Source organism: Phaethon aethereus (assembly GCF_964289735.1).
Source record: "Phaethon aethereus genome assembly, chromosome: 2".
Taxonomy (NCBI): domain Eukaryota; kingdom Metazoa; phylum Chordata; class Aves; order Phaethontiformes; family Phaethontidae; genus Phaethon; species Phaethon aethereus.
In genome coordinates, this window is record NC_138582.1 from 123,497,557 (window position 1) to 123,519,839 (window position 22,283).

Consider the following 22,283-nt stretch of genomic DNA (forward strand, 5'->3'; position numbering starts at 1 on the left):
TTAGAGGTGCAGGGAGAGCAGAACCTTCCAGTCAGGGTACAGAAATAATACTGTCATGTAATACTAGATTTCAGTATGGCCCTCTAGGCTCAAAAGTAACAAAAATTATTTAAGTAATTTGGTTGTGAAGTGACAGTGGATTTTGTTTAACTAAAAAGTGCTTGTGACTATGTAAAAGTGGGATGAAGGTGAGGGAAGCAACATTCCTAAACGTTGTTGAGAGCAGCTGCTCTCACTGGCACCATCTGAGACTGTGAGCTCTAGCTGGGAATGACTAGCAGCCACATTCAGTGGCAGGACTGCGCAGCCATTGCTGATTAGCTGCAGAACCCCAGCATTGTCTGTCTTTACTGGTTGTAGCCAATTTGCTCTCACCTACATTATAATCTTTACCAGATGCCCAGCAGTGTATCTGGAGAAGATGCGATAAAACTATGTTTTATCCACAGTGTGCTAGTGGATAGAAATTATTGCAGACTCTTGAGGGGTCCCCTTTTCTCCATTAGAAGATCCCCATATTATAACCATCAATACTACGCTATCATCCACCCTACTCAGTCCAGTTTCTTTTTTCTGGACTCTCCAGTAGAAGAGTCCAGAATATGTGTTCATCAGTGCCTTTCTAGGAAGCTGCCACGTCTGTAATGTCACCACACACCCCTGATCTTTAGCAGAGAGAGGTAACCCAGTAGGCTCACCGGTGCAGCAGCTAACATGGCAAGAGTCATAGGTATTCTGGGCATTCAAGTAGTAGATTAAGCTGCCTTAGTCATCTTAGCCAAAAATTTGAAGATTGGGCACTGAAAGATAAATAACTAGATTGAAAGAATTAAGTGCTATTGGCTTCTGAAACCAGATTATATGGTAGCTTCTTTAAGTAAAGGTTGTACTGTCTGTGTCTGTGCCACATTTAGTACTCTCTCCACCAGAAAGAACCTGTATAAGTTGTATGTGTGAAGGTCAGTAATCTTAAGCGTGTTACACCCCCTGATAGCAAAGATGAGGCTTCTAATAGGACTGTGATCAACCCTGTAAGCACATTTTAAAATATTGTTGTCCTTCTTTGCCTATGTGAGTGCCATGAAGAGTTAAAAAATATAATACATTAGTTAAACTTACGATGTTTCCCAATGTAGCAGCATTGTGATTTAAAAGTTTTGGACAGCTTGTGCAGACATGTATATGAAAAAGCTTATTAAAAAGCATATCAATATGGAAATAGGCTTAAAACTGACCTTCTAAAATCTCTAATATTTCTGTTTGTTCAATTGTAAGTTTCTTGCAAAACTTACTTCTAACTCCTGCCAAAATGACAGTCTTCTCTGACTCTTCCCCCCACCTTCCAGCAGCTTCTTTGAATTCTGTTAAGTAATGTAAAAATGCCATTTACAAATGAGAGATTTATTCCATCCAGGCAGTCTGCATTTCTTCCAAAGCACAGGAGTCTTTCAGAGTCTTGCATTAGACCAGAACTTCTTTCTGGTATTTATGGATCAAAGTTGCATAAAATTTTTCTTGGGTTTTCAGAACTTCAGGCTCTGAGGAGTGGAAGGTCCAGGAATCTGTCTTCCTTTGCTGTGTTCAGATAGGAAAAAGCACGTATGAAATGGAGGTATTCATTTGCCTTCCAGAAACTTGTACTAATGATTTAGAGTGTCTAACCAGATGTCTAGCTCTCAGTGAACTCCTCACTAAGTTCAACATGAAAGCTTCTTCTGATTTTTTTTCACACAACATGGTGAAATTTACCTTTTTTTGAAGCAGGGATGTGACTTGAGAATTGCTTACAAAATGTTTTTGAAGAGATTCCAGAAAATCAAAATATTTTTTGTGGTAAATTTCACTTCAAGATAAACGTAGCTTAGAAAATACCGCTTGTGCAATTCTTTACCTTCTGTGTAAATGGAGAAAAGTCGGTGTCATGGTTTAAGTCCAGCTGGCAATGAACCACCACACAGGCGCTCACTCACTGCCCCCCCAGTGGGATGGGGGAGAGAATCAGAAGAATAAAAGTGAGAAAACTCGTGGGTTGAGATAAACAGTTTAATAGGTAAAGCAAAAGCCACGCATGCAAACAAAGCAAAACAAGGAATTTGTTCACCACTTCCTGTCTGCAGGCAGATGTTCAGCCATCGCCAGGAAAGCAGGGCTCCATCGTGAGTAACGGTTTCTTGGGAAGACAAACACCATAACTCCAAACGTCTCTCCACCCCTTCCTTCCTCTTCCCCCAGCTTTATATGCTGAGCATTCCATCATATGGTATGGAATATCCCTTGGGTCAGTTGGGGCCAGCTGTCCCAGCTGTGTCCCCTCCCAGCTTCCTGTGCACCCCCAGCCTACTCGCTGGTGGGATGAGGAAAGAAGCAGAAAAGGCCTTGACTCTGTGTAAGCACTGCTCAGCAGTAACGAAAACATCCCTATATTATCAACATTGCTTTCAGCACAAATCCAAAGCATAGCCCCATACTAGCTACCATGAAGAAAATTAACTCTACCCCAACCAAAACTAGCACAGTCAAATACCCCTTTAGAGTGTAGCAGTTCTCTTTGCATAGTAGTATATTGCAAAGCATGTGTTGTGTTATTTTGGGGTTGGTCACCTGCTTGTTGCAGTTGCCCAAATGAGCCAACTGTTTGAGATCTACCTTATTTTTTACCAAGCTGATTTATTCCCCCCAACACCCCAGTTTTTCACTCAGATATTTTAGCTTGTTGGCATTGTACAGCTCATGGGCCAGAAAGATAACCCCACTTTGAAAACAACAGATGAAGAGCATATTGCAAAAGAGGAAAGTAAACAGCCATCAGTCTGGCCCTCAAAACAGGCAGTGTTTACCAGAAAGAAATAAATCTCTCTCCCACTTCCCGGCCACCATGGTGGCTGTTCTTAGGAGGAAGTAACTCAGCTCAAAGCCAGGTGGTTGTATTGTCTATACCAGAGGCTCCCAAACCTTGTGATAACAGCTGCCAGAGAAGTTAAAGAGTCATTTTTGGTTTTGACCTTAAAACAAACTGACTTGGTACACAGCAAATCTTGAATCAAATCTCTGCGAAGCTTGTCATCTGCATTGAGATGGCAGTAAAAACATTTACTGATTGTTACATACAGCAGGTATAATCCTGCACCCTCTTCCCTAGCTTTATTGTCTGTGTGAGACTTTGAAAGGAATGAGAGCATGCTTTGGTACTAAGAAAATTTTAGAGAAAAAGATAAGGCTCTTAGAAATAAGATGCCATTTTAATTAATGGTAGAATCTTTTTTAGGGCTTGTACATTAAAATGCTAGCTTTATGCTACAAAGACACATCTCAAATAATGTTATCAATGCCTTGAAATGTTAGCAGATTATTTTCAGGTAACATTTTCCACTCAGATCTTTCTTTGAAGTGCAAACTGAAATCATTTGCACAAGGGGGAAAAAACCTTCATTCCAGAAAAGCTCAAGTAGTAGCAAAGTCATCATGGTAACCCTTTGATTGCCTTATTTGCATAATTTGATTACAATCTGGTAGGCATTTCATTCCCACATAGATCCTCCAGTCTCTATAGTTTTAAGAAGTTTTACTTTTGAAATGGCAGCATCTCACCTTGAGGTGTGCTTTTGTATCACGCTTACTTGCTTAGCTATAATGGAGACAGAAGTAATTAGGTTCCGTTTCAAGTACCTTCTTGTTCCTTTTCATAGGAATAGATGATGGAGCTGGGTCCTGGAGGGTTTGGGTGTTTGACTTTTCATTGTTCCCCTTCCCACAAGTCAACTGCCTTTTACATGTTAAGCAATAAGATGTATTTTGTTTCAGTCTGATTACTCAGAGTATAAACACAGAAGTAGATTGCGTGCTTTTGCTCCTGTATCACAAAAGGAAGGGAGTAAGATTTATTCATATGAAACTTCATTTGATTCTACCCTGAGATTTTTATATTGAAAACTACTTTTGTTTTTGTGACTTTTTCAAGGTGCTGGGAACCCAAATTGCAAAGTTGCAATTGTAATGGGCAAAACCCCAAACTCCTCAGCATCCAGGTAAGGAATTCCTAGGAAATTCAGAGAGTTACCTAAAACTTGTTTCCTTGAGGAGTCATTGCTTGCAAAAATCTTGTTATGTGAAATACCATTAATTGCCTTGGTCAGTTGGATGTGCTTGTCAATTACAGGTGACTTTTAAACGTGTGCATGTTGTCTGTTGCTGACCAAGCTCCTGTTTCGCTGTCGGCTGCTGGTGACTGAAGCCTCCCAACCTTTTCACTGTTACCAGCTTGCAGTGGCATGCTTCCCCCCCTCCACTGCACCAGCTGTAGTGTTTGTGCAGCTGTGTGATGAATTGGATCAGGAAACTTTTGGGTGTTCACTAACTTTATCTCGGTCATACTAGTTTTAGTTTGCATCAGTTGTTCAACCAACAACTATCTCTGGCTTACAATTTGTTTTGTATTGAGAATTGCTTGCTTAAATGATAATAAACCCAAAACTTTTCAGAGCCTCCCTGAACAGAATGAGACCTGAAGTTATCTACTAAGTTTTTCATAAAGTTATCTGTAGGTATAGAAAGTTAAGTCTGAAACATAGGATGTTTGTTAAGTTGTGTAAGCAGAGAGTATTGCACATTTTTAATCAGACCTACTCATTCCATTCCTGTATGTGTAAATAAAATACTTCCCTCTTCTTGTTTAAAATAAATATGTTGTTCAAGTCTTAGTACCAAACTAAAATTGCCTTTTACAAAAACTTATGCAAGTGATGAATAAAATGCTTTGTGACTGGTTCCATTAAAATCACACAGCTTGCCGTACAAGAGAATTGGAATGTTTATATCTCTAAGTTGGATTTTAGCCCAAATTCCACTGATTATCTTGAGTTTCTAGATTTGGCTAGATTCCATTGAGAAGTAAACAGTAACTTGCTTACAGCATACAGGATGGTTTGTCCAGTGTCTGTGCAGACAGTGGCATCTATTGAGCTCTTGGAAGCTGAACAGAAGTTCACGGAGGGGTTTATAGGATACTGCGCTTGCTAGAACTGGAGACTGAATTCAGGGACCTGGGATGTCACCTCCAGTTCTGCATGACCAATAACTGATCTTAAATATTCTGAAGGAATTTAAACATGGGGATTTATTTCCTAAACTATAGGCAAGCCAAGGTGATGATGATGATAAACATGTTTTGAGAACAAAAAAGAAAGTGGGGAAGGTGGGGAGTTGACTGGGTAATATAGAAGTACTTGCACAGAAGAGAAGTAGTAGTTTTTCGGTCGTGGTGTGTTAGATGCCAGTAGTACCTTTTCACTTGACTGGTGATTCAAGGAGTGTTGAAGAATGCGTGCCACACTGCATGCAGGCAGGAGGGCTGTAGTCAGTATAGGTAAATCTCAACATTGGCTTTATGTGAGTGCTAAATTGAGGCTAGAAAATAAAAGAAGTGAAGGGAGGGGACGGAAGGGAGGCTCAAAGTTAATCTTGTGCATTTTGTCTTGATCAGGTACCAGCAGCACAGTATGATCATTGTTCCCATGGACACTCCAGGGCTGAAGCTGATAAGACCCCTCTCAGTGTTTGGCTATCTGGGTAGGTGATAATATTTATTGGCTATATGTGTATTAATTAGTAAACTTGGGAGCTGCAATAATACTAATAAATATTGTATATGAAATAAATCAGTAAAATACATATATAGAAAAAAGGTTCGGAATTGAAGGCCTGTATATTTATCTTCCTTTGTTTTACCCTGCTGTTGTGTTTCTTCTGTCCCTGCAGATGAAATCCATGGAGGACATTTTGAGATACACTTCGATGATGTGCGAGTACCCATCTCCAGTATAATACTGGGTGAGTTTCAGTATTAATTCCTTTTTAATACATACAGCAATGAACCAAGTTTTATGAAATGGTGGTTTATTTTATGAATCACCATAAATTATTGTAAACAGCTTGGTCAGTTAAGCCAGGGTCTCAAACACAAGTAAGAGGGAATCCACTCTTCCTTTAGCAGTCTACCTGTTGCTTGAATGTAACTTGTTTAGAGCAGAAAGGTGATTGAAGGAAGCAGGGCAGTTGTAGCTGTCATGTGAAAATCACTTCCCTGAAGTAGAGCAAACACTGTCAGTCAGTGGCAGTCTTTCCCCAAAACCATTTATCACAGACTTTACAGACCTTTAAAAAGAGCGTTTTGCTGTAGTCTGTGGCCGTCCAAGCCTGGGTGCCTGCAGACTTAGCAGAACTGGAAAAAAAAAGAAAGAATTAGCAGGCCAGCACTGTGACCTTCTGCAGGGAGAACTTTGCTCTACTTCTCTCACTTAGAAGAAATCAGCATTTATAGCGTTTCCTCCCTGCTGTTTTTATTTCCCTGAGCTTTCTCTCTTGAGTAGCCCTAGGACCTGGAAACCTCAAAGTCTTCCCCCAAATTCTCATACCAAATCTCATAGATGTATTTTTCAATGTAAGATTAACAACATTTAAATTAAATCAGGTAAATCATACCCTCTCAGAAACGATATTAAGAGTGCACTTTGTGGTGTAACTATTATCAGCAGTGTGTCAATATAGATCTAGTTGGGGGTAAACAAACACAACAGTTCTGCAAAATAAACTTTTAAGAAGTTTGCTTCTAGCTCTGGTGCTGGGCAGCCACTTCTGCTGAGAGCCATGGATCTCTTCAAGCGGGAACCAAGGAGCTTGCATGTGCCTGTTTTTCTTTCCAACCAGGTGAGGGCAGGGGCTTTGAGATAGCTCAAGGCCGGCTTGGGCCAGGCCGTATTCATCACTGCATGAGGTCCCTTGGTGTGGCTGAAACTGCTTTACAGATAATGTGCCAGCGTGCAGGACAGAGGGAGACTTTCGGGAGGAAACTGTATCACCACGTAAGTGTGTTCCCTCTTTGTCTTTGCATGCTCCAGCCATCACCCATTGTTTTGCCCACACAGAATCTTGTGGCACTGATAATGGACACTGCAATAAATGTGCCCTAACCCTGAATTCCTATTCATAATGCATCAGCTGGCAAAGGAAAAAACCACATTGCGAAGCTCCCATTTTTCACTGTAACCTACAGGTTTGGTTTTTTTTTTCCTTTCTTTCTTCTTCCCCTTGCAATGAATTGGATATCCTTTGCTGGATTTGAACACAGGTTTTGTCATCAGGGTTTTTTCTCTGCTTTCACTGATCAGTTCAGACAGGTATTTTTTCAGGCATACAGCTTATGCTTCTGTAGTTACAAACGGAAGTCACCATTTTTGTTTAAGAATTTGTCACCTAGACATCTCCGTTCATGATTACCGGAGACACTCAAGGGTCTAAATTTGACTAAAAATTTTATTTTTCTGATCAATTATTTGTACTTGTGAAAGTACAGACCAAACCAAGGCCATATTGGGATTTTTGGTCTTATCGCGCTCTGGAATTGAGATACTGTTAAGTAAGAGAGAGCTTGCTAGAATAATAAAAATATGATAGTCTGCTTTTTATAGGAACCATCAGCATTTAGTAGTTGGTCTATCACATTTCAAGTGTTCCTCAATCTTATCCAACAGCTGGGATGACTTTATTGGAAAAAACAAATAAAGGCAACAGAAAGAGGAAACTGAATTAGTGTCTGGCACAGGTTATAGAAAATTGTTTGTACAGATCCAGAGGGAATAATCTTACAATATCCATTTTCCAGTCATATCATTGCCAAACCTCCATTCATGACCATATCCTAGAATTAATGGGTTGGATGAGGTGCACTCGATTTCTCAGAAGCTCATTAAAGTAAAACCAATGTTTGTTAAAGCCACAGGCAAGACCTGGAGACCAGCTGCACACCCGGCCTAGGTTCTTCACAGCTCTGGGATAGCTAAGGAAGAGCAACCTCCACCCAGGCTCAGACCACCTTTGCTGGCATGAGCTAAGCTGAGTCCCCAGACTTTGCCATGAAGCGAGCGCTGGACATTTGCTCGTGTCTCCTGCAGCTGCCAAGGCTGCAACATCCACGGTCCAGGCAGGAGCATGTGCCCGAGGCTCGCTCAGGCTCCCAACAGCTTTTGCTCTGACAAGCACCACATGAACATTTTTTTTTTCTGCTGTGGTATGTTGGCTGCAGAGGGGAATTGGCTAAGAGGAGCAGGGAAGGGCTGCCAAGCTCATAACTTCATTTGGATCAAGGGAGCTACTAATTTATCATCAACATGAACAGACAGATGCAGGTACCGCCCTGCAGCTGTTCGCCTGGGTGTGTAACACACCACCACCACCAGTGGCTTAAGCAAAACAGAACCAATTCCTCTCCCCTTTCAGCCCCCAATTTTTGTATACTGGGGGATGTTACACAGAGAGAGGGTTGTGAGTCCTGGTAGTGGGTAAAGGAAAGCAGGAGTAAAGAGCAGGCTCTAAAGAGCTTCAGGAAAATGGCTAGCAGGCCTGACCAGGAAATGAAAGTGTGCCAGAATCTGGAGTTTTTCCCCTTTTCCTCTTTCCTGCCAGGAAGAGAACTGCTCTATCTTTAGTCTTTCTGTCAGTCAAGTGTTTTCTTTCTTTTCTCCTCATATTAGATTACATGCATCAAGCTTGCTTTAATTTGCACAAGAGCATCTCTAAATGACTGAACATGCACGAGAAATAAGAGCATCTTCCTTTGGGTAGGTTTACCCCGATGCGCTAGGAGGCATTAACTGACTTCCCACTTGTTGGCTTTGGTTTCTGCAGGAAGTTGTTGCCCACTGGATTGCTGAATGTCGCCTTAGCATAGAACAGGCTCGACTGCTTACACTAAAAACAGCCAGCAAGATTGACATGTTGGGCAACAGAAAAGCAAGAAAAGAGGTAAAATGTTTTTGGCAGCCTTAGGCTAGGACTTGGGGGATGCAATACCTGTGGCATTCAACTGGTGGAAATGTGTAAGCTCAAACATATCGCTAAACATTATTCTTCTAGTTGTAGAGCATAATTTCATGTTGAAAATAGACAGCCTTAAGATGTGCTTCTGATTGATTGTCACGAGATTGGAAAGTGTTCTCAGTTAAAAACTTTGAGATCAATCTGATAAAGTATTTAAAAATTAAATAAGTTCAAGTACAGCTCACTTGTCTCAACACAATGAGATAGTTTTGGGTGACTGGAAACAGCTTTACCATACCCAGGAAACAGGAACAGCAGAGCTCTCAACCAAGCCAAAGAGGAGGGAATGTACTGTCAGATAACAATCTTCAGTAGAACTGTTAGATAACTATTTTCACCTGCTTATAAAAAAAAAACTGTTACCGATAACATGAGTTCTAACTACAGGTAGCCATGACCAAAGTGGTTGTCCCTCGAGCTGTGCTTAAAGTGATTGACTGTGCAATCCAAGTGTGCGGTGGAGCTGGAGTTTCCCAGGATTTTCCTTTGGCGTCTATGTGAGTAAAGGGAAACTTACCTGTCGAGTCTATGCATTGCTTTTCAGATAACTTTATAACACCAATACATGCTCTTTCACCTCAGGTAGCCCAAAATAGTGGTCCATATGCCCTTAAGCTATAAAACTTAAACTTTGCTTTTATATTTTACTTCCAGTGTGATTGCATTGCTTTACCCTTACAAAAAAAAAAAAAGGAAAAAACAAACCCAAAAAACAAAAAACCACCCACCAGACCAAAAAAAGCTGGACCTAAAATAGTTCTTATTAATCAGCAGTGTAGAGGATCTGTTTCTAAAGCTCAATCTTACCCCTTACGGCCTTGAGGAGAGGCAAGTCTTCCAAATTTCCAGTCCACACATCTCAATCCTGCCAGCAAGAGCTTGCTGCGGTATCATCTCCTGTGCGATAACTCTTTTCAGAGAGACAATTGTTAAAAGGATGGCTATAGCAGACATAGCGCTGAGAACTCCTGCTGTCAGCCTGGCTTGCTGCTGTGGCAGGATTAGAAACCTACCCTTAATTCAGCTCTTCCGATGCAGGTTTGCTTATATACGGACCTTGCGCCTGGCAGATGGCCCCGATGAAGTTCATCTCTCAACGATTGCAAGGTGGGAGCTGCTTGAGCAGTCAAAGCAGCTAACTGCAAAAATCTAATGTCAGCACAAAGCCATCACAAATGGATGGAAGATTTAGGAAAGATTTTTTCAGTGCAATAATGTTGTTTAAGGTAAAACTGGGTGAATACAAAAACTTCATTCTAGCTTGAAGCAATATGTATTCTCTCATTCTTTACTTGTAATTATTATACTCAATCAAGGGCTTGCTTTTAAAAATTTGCAGAATGCCATGTAAGTATCAGAATGTGTCTGGGTTCTTTATAACATTAAATAAAATCTATTTTCTAACAGGTCTAAAGTGCTGTATGTGCTCTGAGCCAGAGCCACCTTCATCCTTTTATTGTAGGCAAAGCAGTTTTGACTCAGCTGTTTTACCCAATTTAGTTAATGACAGCTAGGATCAACTTTTAATTTTTGATTAAATGACAATTAAACACTTAGGGTAATGCCTGCCTTTTCCCCTTTCCAAAGCTCAGCTGCAGTCCCACTCTCTCTCCACCCCAGTTCCTGCTCTCAGCTGCCCTTTTCACTAAGGCTGCACCCAGTCCTTGCCCCACCTCCCTCAAGTGAGGCCAGCAATCAGTGTGTAGCAGTTTGTCTGCTATTCCTTTCTTACTCTTCTGCTTTGTTCCTCCATTTTCCTTGTAGATGCCTCTTGTCTTCCCTTGCATCCTTCCTTCTGTCTCTCCTTTTGTGCATCCTTACAAGCCTCCACCTGCCTCAGGGCCCCAGCTGCTCCCACCCTTTCTTAAATATGTCTAAGCACAGGTGGCACCTTCCCCTCTAAGGAGCTGAAGTTTCAGCTGGAACCAACCATAGACTGGCCCAGGGCAGTTCACAGCTTCCCCTGCCACCAAAACAGGCTCTGCCATTTATGCCAAATGCACCTTTGTGAAGGTCAGAGTTCCTCAGCTCTGCTTCCATAACAGTCTTCTTCAATGTCACTTACTTACATGGGAACAGTACAGAACCAGGCAGATGAGAGCATGCTGCACTATCAGTAGTTCCACTTCCTATAGACAATCACTTTTCAACTTATACAGAGGTTGATCAACAATTAACTTAATGACACAAGGGTTTCCTTTTTGCATGAACAAACAAGCCACCATAGCAGTGTTGGAGCTTGAAGAGAACACACTGCCTTTGCTGCAGCCAGTTCTGTCCTGGAGCCTACAGCATTCACCTCAAGGGTGTTCCAGCTGAAGCTGCTGAAGTCACTCAGGGTGGGACCTGAATATAGGATACCTAGAACGTTGAAGCTTTCCACAAATCAGTTTACCTCACAGCAGTTCATTGTACCTAAAACCAAGATTATAATCTTTTGAGAAAGCAGTAATTATTGTTTACATTTCTATCCATCTTCATTTCCTTGTTTCCTGCCAAGATTGTTTCCTGGGAAGCTGAGATTGTCAGCTTGTCAAGTGGCTGAAGTGCAGTTCAAGTACAAAGCAACCTGCGCCATACCACTACTTGTGGTTTAGGAGTTCTGCTCCAGGCTGTCAAAACCTGCACGCTGTGTCTTTCCAAGCAAGAACACCCAGGAACTCTTCAGCCACACTCAAATGAAGGTCTCTGACCACCCTTGCTTCCCACACCTTCAAAGAACAGCTACATAGGAACACCACCTTTATCTCATTAACAAGGCTCTTAATTCCCTTTATTTTAAAATTTTATGTACATATGAATGATCTGTATAATGTACACTCAATATAGAAAGTTTTTATATACTGGATAATGTATAGAACATTTCACAATTACACTAATTTCTTACATAACATGTCAACTTTAAGGTTTTTTTTCCTGAAGCTTTGTCAATTTGGTCAAGCTTGTTATACATATGAATGTCTAACGCTGTTTGATCTCAGGAAGATAATGTTAATGATTAAGGACATCAGTGAACTGGTGCAAGGACAAACCCTGTGCACATCATGTTCAATGGGAGTGATCACATCAGACTGGGAAAAGAAGGGATGCCCTTTTAGTGCGGGTCAGTGAGGTCAAAGTGATTTTAGCCCAATTCCTCTAGACTGTAGGTCAACTCCAGTCATGCTAATTCATAAAATATAAAAACTAGGAAAGTTTGATTCACAGTCTTGTAAACAAATATAAAGGAACAAAATGTGCTTACGTACAACAAGAAAAAAAATTCTTGTGTACCCATTTCAGCTGATCCACAGAGTGCTTTCTTGTGTTACAGTGTGATAGTTAGAATCACTGACATTTTCCTAAGGGAAAAAAACCAACACAGTCATAGAAAAAGGAATAACACTGTCATTAAATGCTTGGAAAAGCAGTAAATTCACTTCAATGTGTTGGAGGAAAGCGCTGTTCCTCATCACTGGCCGGTCTGCCTTTGTCTCTTTCACAAGGATTTCCAGTCCTTAGCTGACATCTCCCACTTCGTTGTCTACCGGGGGTGGTACGTTGGGCATTACAGATGATGTCGTCCCTGCAGTAAGGTAACCAGCAACTCCAGGGCCTTTTGGGAAAACAGAATATTCAACATCAGTTTTGAGTCTCAATAGCCATTGAGCAGCTTTATTCCCTCTGGTAACACTCAAATACATCATCTAAGTCAAATGCTCTTGTTTGAGGTGTCTGGTTAAGAGTTTTCATTTAGATTCTTTGAAATTTAGCAACACTAAGAATTGAGGCATCTTACTCCACTAAGTGGAGTAGCTTGTGGAAGACATTCTCAGACTTACTCAGCATTTTTTATTCTGATGTGCCAACCAAGTTACAAAAGAACCTCAACCACCAGCATTATCCGTCTCGCCTTCCACCATGGAAGTGGTAGTGAAGAGGGGGTGGCCTTCCTTTGCTAAGCAAAGGACCTGCTGTAGAAGCAAAGTGAGTCAGGCATGCATTCCACTGCTGGGCTTCACATTTATGCTTTCAGTGTGGCAACAGTTTTCCCAGCTGCATGTTGAAAAGGAAGTTCAAGGGGCTGCCCCATGAACAAGCAGAACTGCCTTATGCTTGTCTAGGCAGCTCTTTATGTCTTCAGGTAGAAAAAGTTAACAGCATTCTTGGGATACACAAACTCCGTACTGGAGATACGGAACTCCTTACCACTAATAAAGATTTATGTCAATTACTATAGGGACAGTCAGTTTTGCAGTGCAGACAAAGTCTCTCTCCCTCAAAGCTTAGACTTTCCAATTTAGTCATATAGAAATTTCAAGAAATGCAATAAAAGCTCATGTTGCAGTGCAAGGTGTTTCAACAGCAACTCTTATCAGATTAGTGACTGTAGAAAGCCGCCACCCCACAACATGTTCCTGCAGCAATACAGTGAGCAACTTGGTATTAGTAGTGTAGGCTGAAGGTCTAATCTTCAACACAGTAAGTTCCACTGGTTCCTTTGCTCTCACCCCTTAAGTCATCCTGACTGCATTTTCCCAAATTTACTACCCCTTCATGCCCCACACACTATGGCCTGGAGCCAGAACATCAGACCATGGTTTGTCTCCTTGCCAACAGTCCTGCACTACTACTGCAAGCAAGAGAGCAAAGCAAGCAGTGCCTGTGGCCAAAAAAAAAAAAAAAAAAAAGAGCGCTCTGGCTTCAGAAGGGGACTTCTCTTTGCTAGCCCATTGGTAGAGCTGCCAAGAACCAGACCTTGGCTTGTACATGTCCTAGTGCAAAAATTCCACAAAGTTCTCTTGTCCCTCAAATTCTTCCATGATGGAAGATTCTTAATGTACTTCAGAAGTTTAGTTCATCTGTAGTACCAGCAAGTATCAGTCACTGCAGTTTTCTGCTCCTGTGTGCTTTTAGGAGGCAAGTTTCAGTGTTTCACAGTTTTGGGACCACAAGTTTATTACAGTTTATGACATGCATCTATTACTCCGAATGCAGCAAGTGCAGCATGTGTTTTGCAACATAGTATCTACCTGCTTTAGAGAGCTACACAGAAGTTAGCAAGCTGCCTGGCAGAGCAGATCTAAAGCCCACTTCTCAGGTGAAGGGGACTGCTGCCAGTTAGAAGGGAAGGAGAAGAGACACCTGAGGGAAGAGAAATAAGCAAGGGAAGTTTCAAGGGAAGTGCAAATAGCAAAGCAATTGAAGCAAGACATAAGGCAGAACACGAGATAAGACAGGTTAAAAATAAAGCTTGTAGTTTGGTTTCCATCTATACTTTGCGCATTTCTACAGCATCTTCATTCTACATTTGCAAGCGCTTAAACATCAGGCAATTAAATGCAGCACAGGCCTTAAGGCAGTTGGATAGCTGTGTCACTCCCAGTCTCAAGCCTGACAACATTTGGTATCCTTTCAGTTCTTAGCCAGTAATCAGACAGCATTTACTTCATATTTCTAATTTCTACTGTTTACAAAACACCAAAGAAGTTCAGTACCAACTGAATCAAGTGTTCAAGTATTCAAAGTGGCATGAAATGGTACAATAACAGAAACCTCCTGTTCAGAGCAAAAGCACTGAGTTTTTCCCATGTGGAACAACACATCAAGTGTTGCAATATACCTACTCTCAAAATATTAGGCACCTGCTTCTAGAACGTCTTAATTCCTGACTTGAAAGGCTCTTGCTTCATTTTATTGAAGTACAATGCCAGTATCTTGCAATAGAAGTTTTCCTGTCTGTATGGCCATTTGCTTTATACCTCATTAATTCAGTTATGCTCAAAAGCTTTACTGAGATTCCTATATTGGGTTAGATAAGAAAGTTCCATGCAGCACATGGAAGTGTCCATATTGGCTTGTTGCAAAGGACTTCAAATCCTGACCCAGGAGGCTAAACTTTTAAGACCCTGTGATTGTTCAGCTGATTGCTATTGAGGAGTCAGAAGTTTGCATCATCCATTGCTTTAGACAAAGTTTGCTGCAATGTCACTACATAAGGTACTTTCAGATACAGCAAGTAATTTGTGATAGAGAAGTTGCAGACTGTGGTACAGCAGAATGGAGTCATTACAGATGCGTCTATCAAGTGGTGCATATGAGCGAGCGAAGGAAGAACCAGAACGTGATTTGCTATGATGTAACTGTTCTAGGATTATGTCCCCACCAGGCCATTACCAGCAAGGAAGTTCACATCCGTTGCCACCCTTTGGTGTGCACATCACATGCACAGCTAGAATGCTCCCCTGCACCGCTAAGTGGGACTGAGGTGGCACCAGCAGCGGACTCGCCCAGGATACGCCACAGGTGCCATTCAAGTATACGCCGCAAGTTCCACGTACAGGCAGGAGGCCATTCCTGCTGGAGAAGGGCTCTGCCAGTGCACCAAGCCTGGCTGGAACACAGCCTCACACTGCAACCTCTTCACATGCAAACTGTGGCAGTACTACAACTACATACCTAACACTAAAGCAGCATAATTCACACAACAATTAATACAGACAAAGCCTACATGATTTTGAAGAAGGTTTACTCTTCTTCCCTCAACCTTGGAAAACAATTTTTTCTGGAACTAAAAGTAGACTGATCCTGAGAAAGTATGGAAAGTTATTGCCATTCATTAGTTCTGATTACATCTCTGCTTTCTCACTACAGGGTACTTGCAAGACTTGCCAGTGTCCAGACTCCATTACTCTGATATTTTAGAAGTAGGTACAGCAAAGACTATCCAGAGAAATGCATTCTCAGCCACAAAAAAAGTTCAGCTTTTGAGAAGCATTTTCAACTTACTGTATTTTTACAGCACTGAATGTTCAGGCCACATGATGGCACCAGATCCTGAGGATAAACACTATCTCCAGAGTCAAATTTGACAATTAAGTAACAGTTCAGTATGATTCAGGACATAAATAGGAAAGCCACTGCTAACCTGTGAGGTATCCCACTGTTTGCGTCTCAGAAATGAACAAGTCATGTTTCTGATCCTTGAAGGCACTCCACACGGAAGAACGGGACAGAATTTCATTTACCTACGGTATTTGAGGAGATTTAACACCGTGAACAAGTGACACTTGTAATGTTCCAGGGGGCAAACATTTTCTAGAACCAAACCACTCTGAAGGGATTATCAAATAGCAAGTCAATTACTTCAGGCTGCAATATAGAATCACACATTTCCAAGGAGACTGTAGGAGCTTGCTTTTCCATTTGAATTGTGCAACTAAAAAGATAATGCAGGAGGCTCAAAGAAAAGTCATTTAGCAGCTTGACTTTCTCCCTCGTTTCACAGTTAGGCAACAAGAAAAGCAACCCTGCAAGCAGCCACTTGCCATGTAACTAGAGCATAGGTAGAACAGACTTTTCCTGTACTATAGCAAGATGAGGGCCAACTTGGAGGAAAGACCTATCCCCAGTTTCTCTCCCTTTGACAAAAGTTCTCAAGACAAGGGTAAGGCAGGCACCAAGAACCAACAGTTAATGGGAAAAGTTTTACCAACTTGAATATACATCCATAACATCACTACAGGTGTCTACAACAGTATTTATCCAGGAAACAAAAAAGCATTTTACACTTCTAACAGAAGTTCTGAAGAGTTGTCAGTAGAAGCCTATGAGCTTATAGAACATTTCTGCACTTGGGATTTGTCTTTATTAGTGCTCTTCACATGCATCAAACCAATGACTTCTCCACAAGACAGAGATTGAGACATTCCAACTCATAATGATTTTATAGTTACATGATGTTAACATTTTAGATGGAATTATGCCCATAAGAGCCGTAAGACTAAACAAGGAATGTCCAGAGTTTGATCTTCTGAGTGTACAAAGCCCCGCTGAGGACCTGTCAGTACTTACCTGTTCGCCGTACTGCAGGCTGCGAGACATGGATTTCAGAGTTTTAACAATCTGAGCTTTTGTTGCAGACGGGCTTTCCAGGTTCTCAAGACCAATACCTTCAAGCAGCTTTAGAAGGTAAGGGACCAAATCTGCTTTCAAAGCCTGCAGACATACCCAAATGAGTTGTCTTAACATGGACTAGGAAGTTCCATACAGATGCTTTACATTACTAGCATTAGTGTGAACCCAAAGTACCAGCAGCTATTACTAAGTATGTTTAGGCTAGTCAATTTTTCCCAAGCTGTATAAATACATACAGGAGAAAGCAAAGACACTGTCCAGCAGTTCTGCTCCACCTAGGTGTAAACTCAGTTGAATTAGCTGGCATTCCTAGTTAGATGGCTTCTGGGAAACCTCCTGGACACTTACGTTGAACAGTACCTCTGTTCTTATGAACCGTTTCAATACCCAAATATAAATATATCACATTTTTACAGTCCAAGAAAGTACTACTTACTTGGGCTACTAAGTCATTTTGTTCCTTCTGAAACATTCGATTAAGTGCTTCACAGGCTACACCCACTATATCCGATCTCTTTTTCATTCCGTTCATGAGAGGGCTAATGGTCTCTAGTGATGCCATTGAACGAACACAAAGCTATAGACAGACAGAAACATCCAGAGTTTTAATTTATGCTAAGCTTGACAGTGATGGCAGATATGGTCAGCATCAGCCAAGACCATTGATTTCTCACTGTCTTTAATCTATCAATTCCTCGTTAATTAGCTGTAAGTCCCTGCTCATCTGGTACACAGTATTTATAGTCAGAATAATGCCTTTCTAGGTACACTACTAAACAATACAAATGACTCCCGTTATGCTTTTTTTCTCCCCTTGAGTACTTAAATGATTCAGTACCTCATTGTCAGACAATATGTGCATGACACGAATGGCACTTTTAGGAATAGCATTGTTCTTGTGATTCATTGCTTGGATTATCTTGTGAAGATGACCAAGCGGAGGAACTTGATCAGCTAGCTGAGGCTGGGCACTGAACAGGCACACAGTTGCTGTGGTAATGGTTTCTAAAGTTTCCCCCTGCAGAAAACCAAAGAAAGTGTAACTCAGTAAAGCCGTAGGTATCACCACAATAGTAACATTTCTCACTTGTTCTGCATGACAGATTTTTTCCCCTAATGCTTTTATGTCACTTTGCTTTGAAATTGTTAAAACAAGAAGTTTAGAAGAACATGATCAGCTCCAGTAGTGTTGGACATTCACTAGTTTCATGAGCACAGGTCACAGAAATTTCTACACACTATTTCCAGTATCTACAGAAGCCAGTATCTGGCTGCAGCCTCCGTGTGCACAGCAGCGCACATGCTAACTTGCTCAGTGGAAGCGTGATGGCATGGATGTTTAGGCTGACCACCTGAATGCCTTAAAGGGTTCTGCAGTCTGTGCAGCAGCACTCGCCACACTTGCTCTATTCTGCTTATTATACAAATTATAGATTATACAAACTGCTATCACACCTTTATTACAAAGATGTCTGTTTTATTCAATGTGCAAGTTAGTTCTCTCCTTGCAAGTCTAACCCAGAATCTGTCTGAACACTGCTTAAAATTCATTTTTTAGTAAATCATTAAGTTACTGACTTGAACATTGTTCTCATTCAAACTAACATGTTAGCTCTGCTGCATTACACTAACTGTCAGCTGGCAGCCTTGTATAGGACACATAATTTACACCAGAGTAGGAACTCAGTGTTGCCGAAGGACACTAGAAGTATCAGGAGCTGAAATTTTTTTAGGCAGTGTAGAACAAGTGTCATTTTCTTAGGTTGGTCAGTTATGGAATAATTAAAGACACCTCATCTGTTAAGCCTCATCTCTACCACAAAATAAGCCTCTAAGACTTCCTGAAGATGGTTCTGTCACCTCAGGGACTTTAAAAGCACCGACTCCTGTTCAGAAGACACCTAAACATATCTACATGCTTTTGCAGAGAGTAAGAAAGCAGACAAAAAAAAAATCATTCATGTTGGGAAGAAAGTGTAAGAATCAAAGTTAATCAGATACTAAAAGACTAGTAGCTTAAGACTGCTAAACGAATTTGAAGAGCAGAATCAGAAAAATCATCTTACATGGGGGTTATTTTTCTCCAGTAGTTCAGTAAACTTTTCCAACAGTGCAATGAGAAATTCTCTTGGTTTCCGTAAAACCCAGGCCGGCTGGGCAATAAAAATCCTTAGGAAGACTCCCCCTACTGAAAGTTCACCTTCTGCCTCACCATACACCACAGCAAAGTCTTCAGGCAGCTGTTGAATTGTAAAGTAGAAGGAGTTATTGGCCCGAGTATTTGAGAGCTACAATTGTTTCCTAACACGATGACTGTAAGTGATAGGGGTCACTGAACTAACTGTATTCTCCAAAACAGAGCTGTACAAGACCAATAGACTTCATCTTGAAGAAACACAAAAGTAAGAAGTGAAGTAGAAAGAACAGTGCAGGCAGTACTACTACAGTGGACTTCTCTTTCAGAGAACACAGGTAACCGATTCCACAACTATACCAGTGGTAAACACTAGTTCAAGTACCAGCCCTCTCCTTCCTTTCTTGCACAGTTTAGGGGAAGGTTTCTCACTAACAACCTAGGGAAGTTTCCAGTTTCCACCTGCATCAAAATAGCCACCCTGCATGGCTTTAGAAGTTGTTTTAATGTTCAACTAGACCACTGTTGGAAGTTATGGCTGGCCTTCTCACAGATATTGGGAAATACAGACTGAAACATCTCCCTGATTGACCTGATGTGATGCAATGGCTCAGGACAATAATTTTTGAGACTCGGTAGCTTACTAACATTCCTGAGCAATTACCAAGAGCAAGTTTACTACAGCTATGTAGTAAGTGACAGGACTTTTTCCATCAAACTGGTATTATCAAAAGTCAGCAACAAAGGACAAGTTTTAGAAAGGACCTGAACTATCAGAAAATTCAGAGTATTACTGGCAAAACCACTGCCAATGAAGTGCCTGATTTCAAGGTACAAGTAGTAACAAAAGCATCAATTCAACATTAAAACAGTTATGTTAGCACAGCAGTGAGTTCCTGTTGGTACTTTAAGAGGAAAGCCTGTCAAGAGTTACATACATACATATATTATCAGCTGGCTTATAGTCTCCCTGGATGCACTCAAAGCAGAAACAGTATACTTTTACCTTCCAGTTAGTGTCAGGGTTGTCCCTCTGAAGTTTAAAGTGCCTTTAAAAAGAAAGTAAGTTTTAACAAGCAGTAAAAGCAGCACTTGTCTTCCCTACTTGACACCTCAGTCTTCCTCCATCATTGTGAAGTAGTTCCAGTTTCTAAACCCCATTTTCTCTTTATTGTAGCCCCCTCCCAAATCTTGTAGCAGTGAGCAAATACCCAGATTGTGCACAACTACAGATGCATCACTGAGTTACAGGTACAATACACAAACAGTGAACAAGTTTCTTTTCACTGAAGTTTGGCTTGCAAGCATTCTACTTTTTACAGGCAGAGCTCTGTCTGATGCTTCTTCTATAGCAGCTCTGGTTTACTGCCACTAAAAGAGTGCCTCAGTTAAGGAAATACTTAGTTAATAGGTATCCACATACTCAAGCATCATTTCTCGAACTGTTGTTGATACTCTCTCCCTGGAGTTGTCATTCCAAATTAACTCAGGATTTTCATGAGTTCCCTCAAAGATATGAACAGCAGCTTCAGGGTTGTCTCTCATGGCATCCATGAACACTCCAGGTAAAAATTTCATTAGTGTAATCCTAACCTAGAAAGGATAAACAGAATTGACATTTAGTATACCATAAGACAAACTGACAGAAAAATAGATAACTCCAGGAAGTCCAATTATTTGTACTGCTATAATGCCAACTGTTAGAACACAAGACCACAAAATAAAATAGTGCTACCACTTTAAACCACGACAGCCAACAACAGGCCTGAAATCTAGGTATCAAATGTTAAAGTCATTACAAATGGAAACCAAACTGCTTATAGTCGTTACAATAAAAATAACTGCTCCTAGAGGTCTGCTCACAGATTAAAAATGAACAATTTTGAAAAAGCCAGCTTGCTCTTCACTTGAGTGTTTCTGTTGCAGAAGAGGGTTTTTTTGTTCCGTCTTTAGAGAGAGGCAGGTAATATCAAGACAAAAGTTCCACCAAGAGCTGTTAAGAGTCTTACCTTTGGACCCACCAGCTTATCTGCAGTCATTTTGGCAAAGAGCTCTGCTGTTTGGGCTCGGACCTGTGGATGAGTTGAGTTGCAAAACATATCTAGTAAGTAGATTAAAGCACCTGTACAAAGAGATAGGAAAACATTCACTTTTTTCTGGTCACAAGTAGTATGAATTCGCCAATTCCACATTGATTGTTCTAAGAGAAGAGTAAGATTTGGCCACTGTATTTACTTGAAGTGCAATGTTGCAGAAACATCTGCTTTCAAGGTAGTACTGTACCTTTTCCCATGGCCTCTTTAATTATTTTCGTGCTAGATGTCAAAGCATACAAAGTTTCAAGGACGAGCTGCCGACCTGTCAAAATAAAAAGCATTAGGAACTTCGTGCCATACAGACTATTAACTAACTGAAGAGGAACTAAACTGATGTTAGCAGAAAGCTGTATCAAAACTGCAGTAAAGCTTATGACAATACTAAGTTTTGGGATTTCTGGCTAAATTCAGCTTAGTAAAGGAACATCAAATCAATCATACATTCTAGTATGGCATGACTTCTTAATTAGATGTTTACTACTTAAATTCCCCAAAAGAATTAGTCAATGACATACTACACAATTCAAACACCTGCAATTCGTATGTTTCAGCACACACATTTAAGACAAACAGGTTACATACAACTTTTTAAATTATCCCCACCAAAATGCTGTTTTAAATTAAAACTCAGTAGTAAGCTCAGCCAGCTGCATTCTAAGGAATTTGAGTTGGAAACCCTTTGCCTTGCAAGACTAAGAATTATATGGCACATACTTGAAGGTAAGGAATGCAGGAGTGCCAGTAAGTTAGCAAGAACCATTGCCTCAGCAATGTTGTTAACACATTCTTGGTTACTTGTTACTATGTTCACTACCTGTAAAAGATCAGAAACAACACTTGATTATATTCCAGCTGTTAAGACATTATCCAGAAAATGCAGTGTATGATGAAGTCTGTCACCTCACTGGCCAATATAGCTAATATTTACAATGTTTATACCTGCCACCAAATTGTCTTGTCACCTCAGGGAAGAAGGGAGCAAAGACACAGGCAAGAACCTATCACTTGTTCTTCCAAGGAAGAACTGACACCTTGGAATCTTGGTACTTTTTAGGTGCTACTCTAACGGTTACACGGTCAGGTTTATGTTGATTATGTACAGCATCCAGACAGGGGGGTGGGGTTTTTTGCTTTCTTGGTTTGTTTTTTTTACCTCCAGAGCCAACTGCTGCACCTGGCCAGCTCCATGAACACGCAGAAGGGAGAATATCAACTTAAAGTGACCTATGCATTCACACTCAGAACCTGCAAGAGACCAAATAAGTTAATCTGTTCACATTAGCCAA

The 22,283-nt window shown here is 40.9% G+C and overlaps 2 protein-coding genes across 2 annotated transcripts in view; one reads left to right on the forward strand and one right to left on the reverse strand.

Moving 5' to 3' along the window:
- The window catches only part of ACAD11 (acyl-CoA dehydrogenase family member 11), a gene marked incomplete at its 3' end in the record, with an annotated part of 32,908 nt that extends 22,884 nt beyond the window's left edge, over positions 1 to 10,024 (forward strand). Inside the window, exons 14-20 of the mRNA XM_081996848.1 lie at positions 3,959 to 4,025; positions 5,480 to 5,565; positions 5,755 to 5,826; positions 6,703 to 6,857; positions 8,680 to 8,796; positions 9,259 to 9,368; positions 9,910 to 10,024. Coding sequence (XP_081852974.1) covers positions 3,959 to 4,025; positions 5,480 to 5,565; positions 5,755 to 5,826; positions 6,703 to 6,857; positions 8,680 to 8,796; positions 9,259 to 9,368; positions 9,910 to 10,024 — 722 coding nt within the window. The remainder of the gene's footprint in view (positions 1 to 3,958; positions 4,026 to 5,479; positions 5,566 to 5,754; positions 5,827 to 6,702; positions 6,858 to 8,679; positions 8,797 to 9,258; positions 9,369 to 9,909) is intronic.
- Positions 10,025 to 12,368: 2,344 nt separating this feature from the next.
- The window catches only part of DNAJC13 (DnaJ heat shock protein family (Hsp40) member C13), a gene marked incomplete at both ends in the record, with an annotated part of 47,976 nt that continues 38,061 nt past the window's right edge, over positions 12,369 to 22,283 (reverse strand). Inside the window, 12 exons of the mRNA XM_082014784.1 lie at positions 12,369 to 12,466; positions 15,779 to 15,878; positions 16,705 to 16,848; positions 17,204 to 17,344; positions 17,606 to 17,785; positions 18,834 to 19,007; positions 19,908 to 19,950; positions 20,325 to 20,494; positions 20,911 to 21,023; positions 21,185 to 21,259; positions 21,712 to 21,811; positions 22,151 to 22,242. Of these exons, the coding sequence (XP_081870910.1) occupies positions 12,369 to 12,466; positions 15,779 to 15,878; positions 16,705 to 16,848; positions 17,204 to 17,344; positions 17,606 to 17,785; positions 18,834 to 19,007; positions 19,908 to 19,950; positions 20,325 to 20,494; positions 20,911 to 21,023; positions 21,185 to 21,259; positions 21,712 to 21,811; positions 22,151 to 22,242 (1,430 nt within the window). The remainder of the gene's footprint in view (positions 12,467 to 15,778; positions 15,879 to 16,704; positions 16,849 to 17,203; positions 17,345 to 17,605; positions 17,786 to 18,833; positions 19,008 to 19,907; positions 19,951 to 20,324; positions 20,495 to 20,910; positions 21,024 to 21,184; positions 21,260 to 21,711; positions 21,812 to 22,150; positions 22,243 to 22,283) is intronic.